The following is a 14,661-nucleotide window of genomic DNA, read 5'->3' on the forward strand; positions in this document are numbered from 1 at the left end:
TGAGGAGTTACCGAGTGGACATCTTTCAGTGATCAATATTCCATCTACCACAAAGGCTTACCTTTCTTCCTTGTTTTTTCCCTCCTGCTGCTTAGAAAGTGGGTGTCATAGCTGGAGTCACAGCTGGGATAATGAAGTAAGGGCCACAGTCTAGGGATAGCAGAAAGAGAAGCCAAAGCAGCCTGAGTCCCAGACAGCTCTGGAGCAATATTCCAGTCCTGAACTACCTACCTCCCGACTTCCACGTGGGAGAGAAATTAACTTCACTCTTCAGTCACTGCTATTTGTGGTTTCTATAAGTCACTGTCAGATGTAGCCAATACATTAACGTCTAAGGAAATGACTTATTAAGGAGGTCCTGGGACAATCACCTATTCCCTGGGGGTCTAGGGACCCCTGAATAAATTTCACTTTGAAGATTTATTTTTTTTAATTTTTAAGTAATCTCTACACCCAACATGGGGCTCAAACCACAACACTGAGATCAAGAATCGTATGACTGACTGAGCCAGGCAGGTGCTCCTGAGCAAATTTCACTTTTGTAAAGGGACTTTGGTCATCAGACTATCCCTAAGTTAGTTACACATGCGTGCCTTACATATAAAGCTGGTTGAATTTGGGCATCAGTGCTATTTGAAGTATCACTTCAGTGTGGCTGGCTTTTGCCTCTGTGTTTTATAGAATCGTTGGCCTATTTTTGCTCCTGCCTGGTCAGCACCGATGTGGCTTTTCAGCCCAGACACTTTTCTGTGAAGAACCGGGACAAGACCTAGCTACCCCTCTCAGAGGGAAGATGTAGGGCCTCGGGGGAAAAGAGGCACCTCTAGTTTGTGTCACTATTGTCTCCTCTGGGGTCCTCTGTCCCTGCCCTGGTGGGACAAGAAAGACCCCAGCTTCTGGAAGAACTGGAAGAACTTCTGGAAGCTTCTGGAAGAACCACATGCTGCATAAAGGACCCCACCCACCAATGCATGTTCTCTTCACATACAGTAGTTTGTCTAACCCTCAGGACAATTGAGTGAGATGGTACTATCCCTAATTCATAGGTGAGTAGCTGAGCTCAAAGGGATTAAGTTATTTGCCCTACTTCAGAAGGGTAGTAAATAGTGGAGGCAGAACTAGAAGTTAAACTCTGCCCAGAGTACTGAGAAACAGCACTTTTAATCTCCGTATTTGTCCATTGATCCTTTCCTTTCTCCTCCATTGGATCTGAGGACAAAAGCCAGCATGAAAGTTGGCTTGTGTTTTTCCAAAGTCGGTTTGTTTGTGTCTTTGTGAGAGGCCCACTCATCCAGAGGAGAAATGATTTACTTTACTACACTTCTGGCCTAGAAAATTAGTCTTTCAACATTAAATAAAAATAAGCCACACATTTATTAATTGCAATAAATTCAATTATCTGGTATTTTCAACCAAAAAAAAAATCTTGGAAATTATTTTGTACATTTTATTGGGTTTCTAGAGCTACTGAAGTGGGTATAGCTCCATGTAATAAATCAATTTCAAATTGGCAGTATTTTCAGATGTATCTAGAAATGTGAAGCTTCTGGATTTAAAAAAAAAGATTTTCTTTATTTATTTGAGAGAGAGAGAGCATTAGCAGGGAAAGGGCAGAGGGAGAGGGATACGCAGACTCGCTGCTGAGCATGGAGCCTGATCCCAGGACCCTGAGATCATGACCTGAGCCAAAGTTCAGAGGCTTAACCAACTGAGCCACCCAGGTGCCCCAAAGCTTTTGGATTTCTTAGAGCATGTATAAATAATTTTTCAAACTCTCAGTCCTTGGAAATGACTAGTTGAGAATTCAGGAAAATAATAGAATTTATTCAAATGATATTTACTCACAGCAAAAATATTGTAATGATTTTTATATGTGTAATTATCACTAGAAGTAGAGTTCTGTGTTTTCTATAATGCGTGCAAGAATCCTGAATGCATGCTGATGATATAACATATATTTAAGGTCTCTGTATGTTCTATGTTTAGGGAAAGACTCCAAGCAATTCAACTTGAAGTTGAATTATAAAATATCGCTTAAGGTTTGAGGTATCTATCTTTTCAAAAGCCATGGCATCTCATTTATAGAGAAAAATAATTTTAGTTAAAAAAGGAATAAAATTTTATTATGCCCATTCTATCTCATGATATATAAATACAGCATATTTTAATATGGGAACCTGGCATTGACAGGTTATCAGTATGTAGCCCAAAAGAACCATTTCAGCCAGCCACTGTCACTCTTAAAACAGTTATTGGTAGTAGAACTTGACCTCCCCTTCCTACCCAGAGTTACCTGCAGGTCATTTCCCACTGCTCAAGCTGTCCACTCGTAGCAATTCCCTGAAGGCTGGCGGCCAGCTAAGAGGCCATGTATCACTCCCAGTTAGTTCCTCTGCAGGGAGACCTTGCTGCTTCCTGTTGCCTTGCCTCAGGTTCCCATTATATTTATTGCCCCCACATCAGCTTGCCAGAATGGGTTGAGTAAAATTTGATTCAATGTCAACCCAGAATCTCCCTCTTCTGACCCTTCTAACTACCTGATTTTCAGGAGGGTTTCTAGATGACACTGTTGATGTATGAAAGACCTTAGCTGTGAAATTTTTTCTTAGAAAGAAAAAAATTAATTCCTTATGCACTCATGCCATACTTTAGCAATCAGTCAGTTTCCACCAAAGTTCCAAGCTGTGTACAGACAGTTTTTGCTGCCTTCAGACATTGTGTCAACACAGAGAATTGAGACCGTTACCTGAGTGGACAGTTTTCAACAGCAGCTGTGTCATCAGACACTTGGGAAATTGCTGTGCTGGGCAGAAAAAAAATGCGTATATAGGAGGGTGATTCTGGTCCTCAGATACACACTGATCATTGTCACCATTGAAACCCACTTAAGACACACCCTAAACATAGGCACACAAACATACATAGGCATACCCAGACAGGCAAAGATAGGGAGACTCACTCTAAGACACTCACCACACCTACACAGACACAAAGATCTAGAGAGAAAGAGAAGAGGGGAGAGAGAATGAGGGAATGGGAATATAAGAACAGGCAGACTTCCTCAACTTGAAAGGACTGTGCAATGCTTTGATTTCATTCGAACTTACATGCATTGAACTGAATTCGTTGAAGAGGAGATGGAGAGGGCGACAGCGCCAGACCAAGGGAACCAAAATTGATTTGGGAAACCAAAACAGCCCTTGTGGTTCAAAAGGAGAAATTTGGGGAACCTGAGCGGACTCCTGTTTATTCAGGTAAGTTCACAGATAATCAATCCAATCTCCACGATGCAGAGACCATCAGGAGAAGTGATCCGATTTCTTAAAACTGTGAGCCCTTCCCGAGAAGCACGTGTATGACTACCAGAGGTGCCCAGCACAGAAAGCCCAATAAATGATGCATTTATTTGCATGATGATGCAAATGATGACAGTCCCGGACTGAAAGGTCCAAGCGAGTTACAGGTATCAAACCTGTTACAAACTATAGGCAGATCCTGAAAATCATCACCAACTTTCAGGTGTTATTATTGCATTGTATGAATTTAGCTTTTAAGGTGAGAACTTCTTCGAGAAACTGTTACCAAACCGACAGGAAGAACGATATCCCAGAAGAAAAGGAGATTTTTGTTTGCAGCGCACTATACCTCGTACTGTGTGATTGCGGCACCGTTCACAAGGAGTCCCCATAGCTCCGGTCCCTGCTTGCACAGCGCTGTGCTTTCCTGGGTTCTCCACCCCAGCTCCCACTCTCTCGGTGGCTGAGGGTGTGTGGGGGGAGGAGCTCTGTGCCGAATTTTCCGAATCCCCGACCGGCACTTCTGACAAGAGCTGGGAGACCCTGCCGCAGTAGGTGCGCGGGCAGGGAGCTCTCCTGTCGGCTCCACCAGCGCCCAGCGGCGCTCCGCCAACCTCGGGTCGTAGATTCCGGAAGGCGCGGGGCATGGCAGGGCTTGTGGTTCCAGCTTGGATGATCAGCCCGGCTGGGCCCGCGTGGAGGTGCGGGCGGGCGCTCCTGGGCTTGTCTGCGCGGTGAACAGAGCCCCGCAGTCGCGTGGTCCTGGAGCGCACTCGCCTGACGCGCGCGCATTTGCGCGGGGGCACTGCGTACGGCGTTCCCGGAGCCCCGCTCATCTTCCCCGCCGAGAACACTTGCCCTGAGAGAGCTTTCGAAGGCTGCCGGTGTCTTTTTCTTCCCGGAGAAGAGTATGCCCAGCCAGAAGAGCAGAGGGAGGCTGACAGCCCTACCCGAGAGGCAGGTACCAGGGTCACGGGAGGAGTTCTGGGACCTCGAGATCCCTTGATTGGCAGAAAGAGGCCCTTCGCAAGGCTCCGCCCGCTGTTTTGTTTTGTTTTGTTTCTGGGCGCCTGAGAGATCTCATCTTTACCGGCCTCCTCACTCTGGAGACTAGGCTCTGTGCGCGGGTTTGGGTTTGGGGCTCCAAGCGCCCCCGCCACTTGGGCCCACGGTTCGCCTGCATTTGGCCGAGGGTGGCCACGCAGAGTTGGAGATTCACGCGTCGAGCCCCACGCGGGTCGTCCTATGGGGTCTGACCTAGCCCCTTTGGCCAAGAGGGGTCGAGCACCAAGTGGCTCTCCCGACCCGGGAGCTCGCCCCTCGTTCTTCCTCTCTTCCTGGCCCATCTGGCTAGCTGGGCTGCGCTCTGTGCTGCCTCCTTGGGCCTCCCTGGAAGGCTGGCCTTTACTGGCAACATCACCTCACCTCTGCCACGGCCACATCCTCACCCTCACCGCGTGCACTGGCAACGAGGCGCTGGGCTCCGTAATAAACACTTCAAAGATATCATCCCATTTTATGGAAGAGGAAACAGAGAAGTAAGTGATTAGGTCACGACTACGCTGAATTTTCTGGATTTCATGCCGGGGGCGTGGGGACTTGAAAGCTGGAGCTCTTCCCCGTGGGAGGCACCGCTCTGGCCGCGGGTCTCCGAGTCGCCGTGAGCCGCGAAGCTGCGCTTTCAGCCAAACTTAAGGATCCCGCGTCCGGTGCTGGGCAGTTGGAGACTGCACGCCTGGCCCGGAGTCAACACCTGCGCCAGCACCTGCGCCCTCGGCCGCCCAAGCCCGCCCCAGGGGGCTCACACCTCTTTTCTTTGGGTTGGCGAACTCTCCAGCCCGCGCGGAGAGGCCACGCTACAGCCGGGGCAGCGCGCGAGATTGGGATGGGAGCCTCGGAGAGGGAGGCTGGTTTGCTCTGGAGCCCTAGAACCCTCCTTAGCCTCGGAGGACAAGTCTCCGCGCCTCCACCAATTGGGTGGCTGAGCTTCAGCTAGTCCTCCCCACCCAATATCAGCTTCCCTTGTGTAAAAGGAGGACAGTTTCACTTACCTGGTGAAGGTTGTTGTGGGAAATCAAAAGAATTTATTTATGAGGAAGGGAGTCATAAAACTGGGAAGTGTTAAGGATCACTGGTTATATGAACAAGTCCCATTAACAGCGACAGCGTGGGGATTTGTCAAAGGAGAGGGGTTTTAGGGCTGGCAGGAGACGCGGTGAATCTCTGCAGCAGCCCCTCCCCGCTTGCTTCCGAAAGGAATGATGGTCATAAAACAATGTGGAAGGATGACTATTTCTAGATAGTGAATTAAACACTTTACAGCTATTTTGTTTAAATCTCACAACTCTGCGAAGTAGTATTTACTCCCACTTTACAGACAAGGGAAACTGAGGCACAGAGAAGTTGAATAATTTTATCTAGGTCACCGATCGGTATTTGAGGGACGTGGGTGTGAAGGCAGATTTGCTAGACTCCGGAGCCCAGGCATGTCTGGCGAAGCTGCAGGGCAAGGTCATTGTCTCCCCAGTGAGGTATCTCACTGATGAGAAAGTTCCCCTTTCTGAGCGACGGAACCTCTCTTACTTTGGAGGGGCATTATGACTCACTTTCTTTCTCTCAAAAAACAAAAACAACAAAACAAAAGCAAAACCAACAACAAAACAAAAACAAGCCCTGCTGTCTCTTTGCAAAGAAAACAGCAGCGACCCCTGGGAGTGAGCCAATGGCCTGAAAGGGTGGGAGCGCTCAGGTGGTGTTTTTCCGGGTGCAGTGCAGCAGAGGGGGGAGCAGGTGGTCCCAGAGATCAGAAGCCCACTAAGTCAGGGCCTGTTTGTCCCTAATGCAAGACACTGTTGACCTTGGGGCTCCAGGGGTGGACCCATCCAAAGAACACTTCCTTCAGAAGAACCACTGAGAAAGGCTTTGCCTCAGACCTCTGCTTTGGGAGGAACGAGGAGACCTGGCCAAGGCCTTGGCCAGCTGGTGCATTTTCCTGGCTGAAGCATGGCCAGCATGGCGCAGGATGGGCTGCTCTTGGCTCTGTGCCATTTGGCACTAGCCAGCGGCACTTAGAACCCCTATGCTTCTGGCTATATCACCTGAAAAATTCATCTTCAGCAGTGAGTCAAGTTAAAAACAAAAACAAAACAAAGCCTAAAATCCACCAGCTCATACGCTGCCCCAACCTCAAACCCAAATGTGATATTTCTTCATTGCCCCCTCTTCCGTGGTTAGTACCAAACAAATAAATGCCGCTTTAATTTTTTTTAGATGAAACGGAATCATTGCATGGCAAGAAAATCTGATACAAAGCAAGGGAAATCGGTTTGCATCTCTTCTCCATGTTACCCATATTTATTAATTGTTTTCCACACAACACCACCTGAACACAAGGCCCGGACCCTAAAACAAACAACTGACGTGGAAACTACAGACCTGGTTGTAAAGAACTGTTAAGCAATTTTTAAACTTTAAATAAAAATAACCAGTTTTCAAACTCCCCAGCCACGTACATTTTCATCATTTCTAAAGATTTGGGAATCATACTGTCTCTGTGAATAGTTTCCAAGGTGGGTCAGGCCATGCTGCTCGCCTTTCATACAGCCTCTCCTGCCCTGAGACTAGGAACTAAATCCATCTCCTAAATAGAAAGCTCCAAATAGCTTCAGTTTAGTGATGGCTTGGCGGCCATCTTTCTCCCCCAAATCCCTTGCTCTAGACTCATCTCCACCTGCCCTCTCTCCAAGTGTTGCACAAACTGAATGTACAGGGACTCTGACACTGCCTTTATATCCCAGCCCTGCTGCTGCCCAGCCACCTTGCAAGACGTCCTCTTCTTTGGAGGAAAGAGATGCAGATTGAAGGAGATGAGCTGGTGAAGTATGTGGCTACACTAAAAAGGATTTTAAAAAGGAAGAGGAAGACAAAAGGAGGAGGCAGGGGAGGAGGAATTATTCTATTCCACAGGCATCAATTTCACTAGGTCTTTGAAAACTGAGACCTTTTCTTTCAATTATTTCTAAGCTTTAGGGTGGAAGCCTGAGTAAAATTGGCTCTGTTTCAGGAGAGATTAAGGTGCTCCATCCAGCTTGCCTGCAATGTGTTGGGGAGCATTCCAACTTGTAGTTTCTGTGGTCTTTTGAAGAGCTGGCTTCTCTAAAGGGGTCCACGGTTCTGGAGTCCTGGGACCTGCACCGCAGCCGCAGATGTTGCCAATCCAACCATATCACCGGAAGAGGCCCCAGATATTAGAGGAAACCTCTCTTCTCCTTCCAGGTCTGTCAGTGTCTCCCCAAAGTGCCCCAATTGGCACAGGCGCCTGAGAACTCGCGTTCTCTCCTCCCGTCTGGGGTGGCTTCCGCAGTTTCTAACCCCTTGAACGGCCAGAGGCCGGGGCTGGTTGTCCACACCCAGGGTCCGAGCACACCGTTTCCCCGTCTTTCTCAGTGGTTGAAGCCGCCTGGCCAGGAGGAGCCCCCATCTCTCACCGGGGCTCCTGCGGTCGCAGGGGCGCGGCACTGGAGGGCTGCGGCGACGCGCTAAGGCCAGGTGGCAGGCGTCCTTCTCGGGCGGCGGCGGCGGGGACAGTGGGCGGCACAGCACCACCGGGGGGCAGCGATGGTGGCAGCACCAGCCCCTCCTCACCCGAGGTCACTGCACAGTCCTGTTCTGGTTCAGCATCCGTGCCACCCCCGGCCACTGGCCCGCAGCTGCGCTTCTTGTCCTCCTCCTTTTTCCATTTCATGCGGCGGTTTTGGAACCAGATCTTGATGTGTCTCTCGGTCAAGTTCAGCATGACGGCCAGCTCCACCCTGCGTGGCCTCGAGATGTATTTATTGAATAGGAACTCCTTCTCCAGCTCCAGCAGCTGCGCACGCGTGTAGGCAGTGCGCGTCCGCTTGTTTTCTTCTGGCTCCGCAACATAGGCGCCGCCTGTGGGCGACAGGGCAGGTGAGTGTGGTCCCCCAACCCCGGCTCCTCCTGCCCCACCCACAAAGCCCAACACTCCAGCCCCAATCCTGGGAGCCCTGGCCCCCCAGGCGCTCCTGACGCCGAGCGCAACCTCCTATCCCAGAGCTCAGTCTGGGCTCCTGCAGCCCTTCTCTAGTAAAGGTCACCTTTTCTTGGAGGTCAAAGCAGTGCGTGCTCTCAGGCTCTCTCTGTGAGCAGGCGGTGGGCTCTATCAACCAGTGATTCTTCAGTGCGTTCACTTGGCCTGTGTTTGGGTTGATGGTGATTAAAATGCACATACAATAGATATCTAAACCTACTTGATTCTACAAAGGCAACAAATGCCTTTAATATAGGACTTTTTAAAAACCACAGCTTTCTAAGAATGACTCACAGTAAGAATACCTTTCAGATCACTACCCAGTTCACACACGGACATAGAACTGACACAAAAAAATTTCAGGACATACTCAAATGATAAATTATTGAACACTAAAAAAAATTTCAGGACATAAAGCCGACTTTTACCATATATGATACGATCTAATAGTAAACTATTGTTTACTATTATTAATATATATTAATAGTAAATAGTAAATATATATAGTAAATAGTATATAGTAAATATATAAAAATATATTAATGGTAAACTAGTTTTTACTTTACTATTTCATTTTTTAAAAAAGGTCTTAGCCCAGTTAACTGATTTCACCATCAACTTATAAGTGCAACCCTCATTGTGAAAAACCTTCAGCTAATAAACACCCTGAGCTTATGACATATATTGTTCTATCTGACCATGTGTTATCTCTCTATACAGTTATATTGTTGTAATCATCCCCGACTCAAGAGCTGGTAAATTCTCTATAATTCTCTATAATTGTTTTAACCTCTGTGGGATCCCTGTCCTGGAGAAGAAGGGAACCTATCCTGGGCCCCAAGGAATGTCCCTGTCAGCCCTGGCCTCTGTGTCCTAGGCTCCAAATGCTGGAAGGTGAGCGGGGAGCCTCGGGGGGTCGGATTCCCACTGGGAGCGGAGAGCCCTATGGAGAGCCCTATGGAGGACTGGGTAGTGGTGGAGTCAAAGGCTCCAGGCATTCCAGCTCCAAGCCCGGGTGGCAAGGAAACGACCGCTGGCCCAGCAAATTACCGCTGCACACCTGCTGTTTGCCGCTGTGCTCCAGGTCTTGAGCTTTTTTCCCTTCTTCCGCGGGATACCGATTGCACGGAGCAGTGGAGTTAAGTTCCACCAACATTCTAGGAAGACGCCTAAATCTTCTTGTCTTAGGACAGAGTCTGGGATATTTCTCCTGTGACTGTTAGGAAGCTTTAGTGAATTGAAAAGCTAGTATGGGTGTGTTTGGGCGGGAGGGTTTCCCCCTAGGCCAAAAGGAGGTGCCCAGAACCCAAGGCTGAGGCTTGGGCCAGAGTCAGCAGAGGAGTCCCGCTCCCTGGGGAGCATCTCCAGAGTCTTACCTTTCTAAGCTTTCCTGGGCATGGGAGAGAAGCAAGGGAGCCTTAAAGCAACGTTAAAAAGGCCCTCCGAGGTTCTTAAATTCAATCCACAATCTCTCTGGGCTCTGGCCCTCTTCCGCCAGTGTCACGGAGGTGCTGCGAGCCACTGCGGCAGGGTCCATTCCCCCAGCAGACCGATGCTCAGGACAAATTGGCAGGGGATGGAGGCTGTTGGTGGCGTTATTGAGAAGATGTCAAGAGTCCCAACGTCTGCGCCCTTCCCTAACGCGCAGGGTGAGGTCGGTTTAGGGATAAGCCCGCCAGTGAGGTTGATGCAGTTCATTTTTTTAGGTCGATATTTTCAAAATTTCCGATAGTATTGTTGTTAGTATTAGTATCTGTACTACAAATGAAAGCCCTTTGATCACATTACTCTCCTCAGGGCTTTGAAACCCCACTAGGAGTGGGCAGGCGCGTTCACAGACCCTTGAAGCTCTGTTCCTTCCAGGGTTTTCGGGGAGGACCTCTAGGCCGCAGGAGCACCCTACAGACAGCGTCCAGGAAAGGGGATTGGCCCCTTCCCCCTGGGCGGAGCTTGTAGCGGGTAGAGGGCTCTGGCAAAGGCCTCTTCCCCCGACTCTCCAACCCGAGGATGTTACCCTTTCAGGGTTCCCCCATCCCAGGGCAAGGCCGCCCATTTGTCATCGGATTTTACTGTCTGGCTCCTTAGGTCTGCCCGAGCCCAAGCTCCACCAGTGCAGGGCTCACACCCAGGGGGTGGGGTGGGGGAAGTTACCCCGCTTCAGAACTTTTCACTTGGGGCCTCCCTAGGAGGGCCGGGAATGCGGGAAATGCGCGCGTCCCCAGCCCCCACCCTGGGTGGAGGGACCTGGTCCTCCCGCCTCCCAAGAATCCCGCATTTCCCAAGACTCCGCAGCCTCTGGCGGTGGCCGCGCGGGCTGCGTAAGTACGCACAGGCGCCGGGCAGCGTCGGGCAGCGTCGGGCGCCCCCCTCACCCTGGGCTGCGCGGTAGGTGGGGAAGACTGCAGCCGGGTTTGGCCCTGTCCTGACTCCGGATGCGGACCCACCGAGTCCTCACACTCGGCCTTCGCGAGAAAGTGAACTATGGGGAGAGTCGAGCCATGGGGACCCTGGGCGAGCCCGGACCTCACAAAGCTCGCTGGGCTGCCCCGGGGTCCGTGTCAGGCACCGGGGGCAGACAGGGCGCCGAGGACTCTGGGGTGTGTGTGTGGGGGGAGCCGCCAGCCGAGCCTCTTTCCCCCTACCCCCGACTACTGGAAGGAAAAGAAAAGTCAACTACGCGCCATGCAGGTGTGACCACAGGTGGCCGCGGCACGGAAGCGATAACATTGTGTAGCGGCCAGAACCCGCGGCCAGCTCGGGGCGGGGAAGGGGCCTGGGGGCCGCTCCGCGTCTCAGCCTCCGGGCTCCTGGGACGACCTTCTGTGACAAGCCGGCGCCTAGGGCCACGGGGACCCAGGGCTCACGCCTCCCTGAAACAGGCCGTGCAAGGAGGGCATCTCCTTCCTCAAACTCACTTGCTGGGAAGCAGCGCGGGGGAGACCCCTTGGAACGTTTCTGTGTGTTCAAAAGTGAACTAGCATCGCAGACGCCTCTCCCAGCTGCTGTCGCCCCTCCCAGCTGCTGTCGCCCAGGCTGAGCAGCCAGCCAGGCCTCGGTCTTGCGGTGAGTAGCCCCTGCGCCCCGACTTCCCAACCCCGGGCCGCGCCGAACGCCTTTGCAAACTTGGGTGCAGTTTGTCTTCCCTGCTTTTCTGCATCCACTGAGTGCCTCCAAGACCGCCTGCACTCCTCTAATGAAGCCTCCCGGATGGGCCCAGGGCCCGAGGGGGCCCGGGACTCTAAAGGCGCGCGCCGGCCCGGGTCGGTAGCATCCCAGAGCCCTTCTCGGCTTCCTTGACGCTCACTCCTTGGATTCCGGGCCAGGTTGATCCTCCAGTGGAGGAGGATCCGGAGGGTCTGAAGCCTGGAGCTCGGCCATGCCTTAGCTCTCTGCGGGTGCGCAGGCTGCTGGAGTTCAGTGTACAGGGAAGGAAGGGTTTAAGCTTCCAGGAGGAGAGCTGAGCGGAGAAGACGCTCCAAGTGGGACCAGAAAGGCGCTTCTATGCAGGAAGGCCTAGTTGGCTCCCTATGTAGTTTAGTCCGACCCCGGGTTGTCCATAGGGACTGGGAACGCGAACCGGTAGACGGTCCTGGGGAGCGTTTGGGGGTAGGGGCAGCCGGTACGAGAGCGGGTGAGGACAAAGGGGGTGGAGAGCCAGGCTTACCTGCCCACTGGCCTTTCCACGCGTGAGCCTTGGTGGACTTCATCCACGGGAAAGGCAGCTGGACGCGGCTGGGCTCCTCCAGGGCTCCTGGCTCAGCTCCATCCGGGAAGGGCCCGGCGGGCGGGTGGGGAAGCGCGAGCTGAGCTGGGAGGTGGTGGTGCAGGTGCGCCACCGCGGAGTCGTCGGTGAGGGGAGGCACCTCGTACGGGGAGATGTCCGGGGGGCTGCCCTGCTCCAGAGCGCCCAGGGTCCCCGGGAACGGGGGCGGCGGCGGCGGGGGCTGGCGGCCCATGTATAGGCACGCAGGGGGACTGGCGCTGAACTCTGGCGCGGGGCCCCGCTGGAACGCGCATGGGTCCTTGTAAAGCTGCGTAGTTGCGTAGTACTGCTCCTCGCTGTTCATGGCTGCCGCCGGGGCTTGCACGCCAGGAGTAGGGAGCTGGAGCCGGGGAGTTGGAGCTGTGCAGCTCTCCCACTCCCGGCGCCACCCTTGCTCGCTTTGACAGCTCGGCTCTGCTCGCCCAGGGAACCCGCCACCGGCGGGGACTGTTTGGCCGGCCGCCGCGCCATAGGCTCCGCTGTGCCCCACGTGGCTCAGCCTGGGGCCATTATTGGCCTGGCCGACTGCCTTAAGAAGCAAGGCCCAGGTACCCAAGAGCACCTGCATTTGTTTCAGTTTTCTCTCTCAGCTGAGTTTACCGCACACACCTGTATGCGCAGCTGGCCGTGCTGTGGAAAGTGGAGCACTCATGAAAATATTAAGATTTACATTCAATTATAGAAATATATTTTCATCATACTTTGAGTGATCTATTTTCTTGTTTTGATAATGTGCATAATATATTAGTTCATTAATATAATTTATAAATATACCTATGCCGAGGTTGGAGATTTAAGCTTTTTTTTTAATTGTTAGGGAACACGGTCAGAAAAGTTTACCGAACGGAGCTCTATAGGTCAGAAGCAGTTGGTCCTATTTTATTTATGAAGTTTGTGCACAGCCACGATGATATCCATGTGTTAACTACATAAAGATTCAGCATTCGTTGTAGGTTTTTTAATCTGTGGCTGTGCTCCGGGGACTTCTGGAGTGTAAACTGTAACTTCAGAATCGTTCACAGTGGCTTTTGATTTTTTTAAACTGAAGGACATTATTAATTTTGATTTTGGGAAATTTGGGTTCATTTGACCAACTCAGGGCAGTTTCCTAATGTGGCGGGGGGGGGGGGGGAGGAAGAAGTAGCGTCACCTCTTGTGGCTGGGAGGAGGGGACGGGGTTGGCATGGGGTTTCCAGATCCGTAATGGCTTTTCCACGATCCTGACACACAGCCGGAATCTGTCAGCTGGAGAACGCGTACTCCAGCGTCCGATTGAAATAAGGCAGGTCCGAGAGAGGAGGGAAATGTTAGAAAATAATTAAAAGCGCAGCGTTTTTATGACAGCGTCAGTCTGGGGCTTCCACCGATTCCGTAACTTATGGGTATTCTGGGGTCCTCACTTAAATAGAGATGATTTTTTTCCCACCGGACGAGGCAGACAATCTCCAGGTCGAGGTGGCACCCAAGCCGTGGCCTGGGTATGACCAACGCAGCCGACCCGTTTGCCCAGGGCGTTCTGGGTGGTCTTGGACCAGGTCCTTCCAAAAGGACCACATTCCTCGAACCAACATGGAGGGTTTTAGAAAAACTGGACACATTTGCCGAAAAGCCTTGGCAAGGGGAAACGTGAACCACTAAGGGGAAATCACTGCGACCTGACTTTCCTAAACCACAGACTACATCCAGCCCTCGACGAGGAAGATTTTAATGTATTTTCTCCTTGTGGAAATATGTATTTTAAATGCATACGGTCTGAGTGCGCTACTCTGAAATACTCTTTGTCATTAAAAAGCAAAAGCCAGTTGGGAATTTGGACTTCCCTGCAGATTCCTTGCCTTGTGCGATGCAGGTGCCGTCTCAGCATTTGCGTTTAGAGGAGTGCTGAGCACCAAGTGGCCGGCGCCTGGGTGGCGACGCGCACAGCTCCCAGCCTTTTTGGTGCCCGCGCTCGGGACTGAGGCAAGCCGGTTAGGTGGGGGGAGTTCCGGCGATTTCTTCAGGGAAACGGGCCACCTGCGGTCCTAGGGGCCAGGGAGGAAAAGGCGGTGGGACCCGCGCACCTAATCTCTGCGCGTCCGCGTCAATGAATCCATTGTTGGCGGCGGCCGCGGAGGACCAGACGCTATCACCGGGCCGCGAGTGACCGCATCGATCAGCAGGCAGGGCCGGAGGGGGGTTGCCCGGCCGCGGCGTGTTGACCCTCGGAGATAATCTGCCAAGTCGCCGCGGGTTGACTTGGCGACGCGGTTATGAGCGGGCGGCGAGCTCCGCTTGGGACAAAGATCGGCCACCTTCCTCCCCCCAACTCTTCCCTTCCTCCCCTCCCCCCTTGGCAACTCCGGACTCAGTCCGTAGACCCCCCCCCTTCTCCTCCCCCGCTCCCGCCTCGCCCGCCACCCCCGACCCAGAGTGTTTATTTTGCACTTCTCGTCTAATTGCACATTTCTGTAAATTGGTCTCCATTTCGATGCTTCATTTGCTCGCATTTAAAATTTTTGCTCGGCCCTGCAGAAAGAAAAGAGGCGCTCAGCAGAAAGCAAATCCGCCTATCG

General features: G+C 52.1%; 1 protein-coding gene across 1 annotated transcript; it reads right to left on the bottom strand.

The window, feature by feature from the left end:
* Positions 1–6,649: 6,649 nt before the first annotated feature.
* On the bottom strand, positions 6,650–12,527 carry PDX1 (pancreatic and duodenal homeobox 1). Its single transcript, XM_006748898.2, has 2 exons — positions 12,011–12,527; positions 6,650–8,228 (listed from the first exon to the last, which is right to left on the bottom strand). Exons 1-2 carry the CDS (start codon positions 12,411–12,413, stop codon positions 7,780–7,782), a joined length of 852 nt encoding a protein of 283 aa, XP_006748961.1. The 5' UTR covers positions 12,414–12,527; the 3' UTR covers positions 6,650–7,779.
* Positions 12,528–14,661: the final 2,134 nt, after the last annotated feature.

Source organism: Leptonychotes weddellii, chromosome 3 (genome assembly GCF_054177405.1).
Source record: "Leptonychotes weddellii isolate Sample4059 chromosome 3, ASM5417740v2, whole genome shotgun sequence".
NCBI classification, from domain to species: domain Eukaryota; kingdom Metazoa; phylum Chordata; class Mammalia; order Carnivora; family Phocidae; genus Leptonychotes; species Leptonychotes weddellii.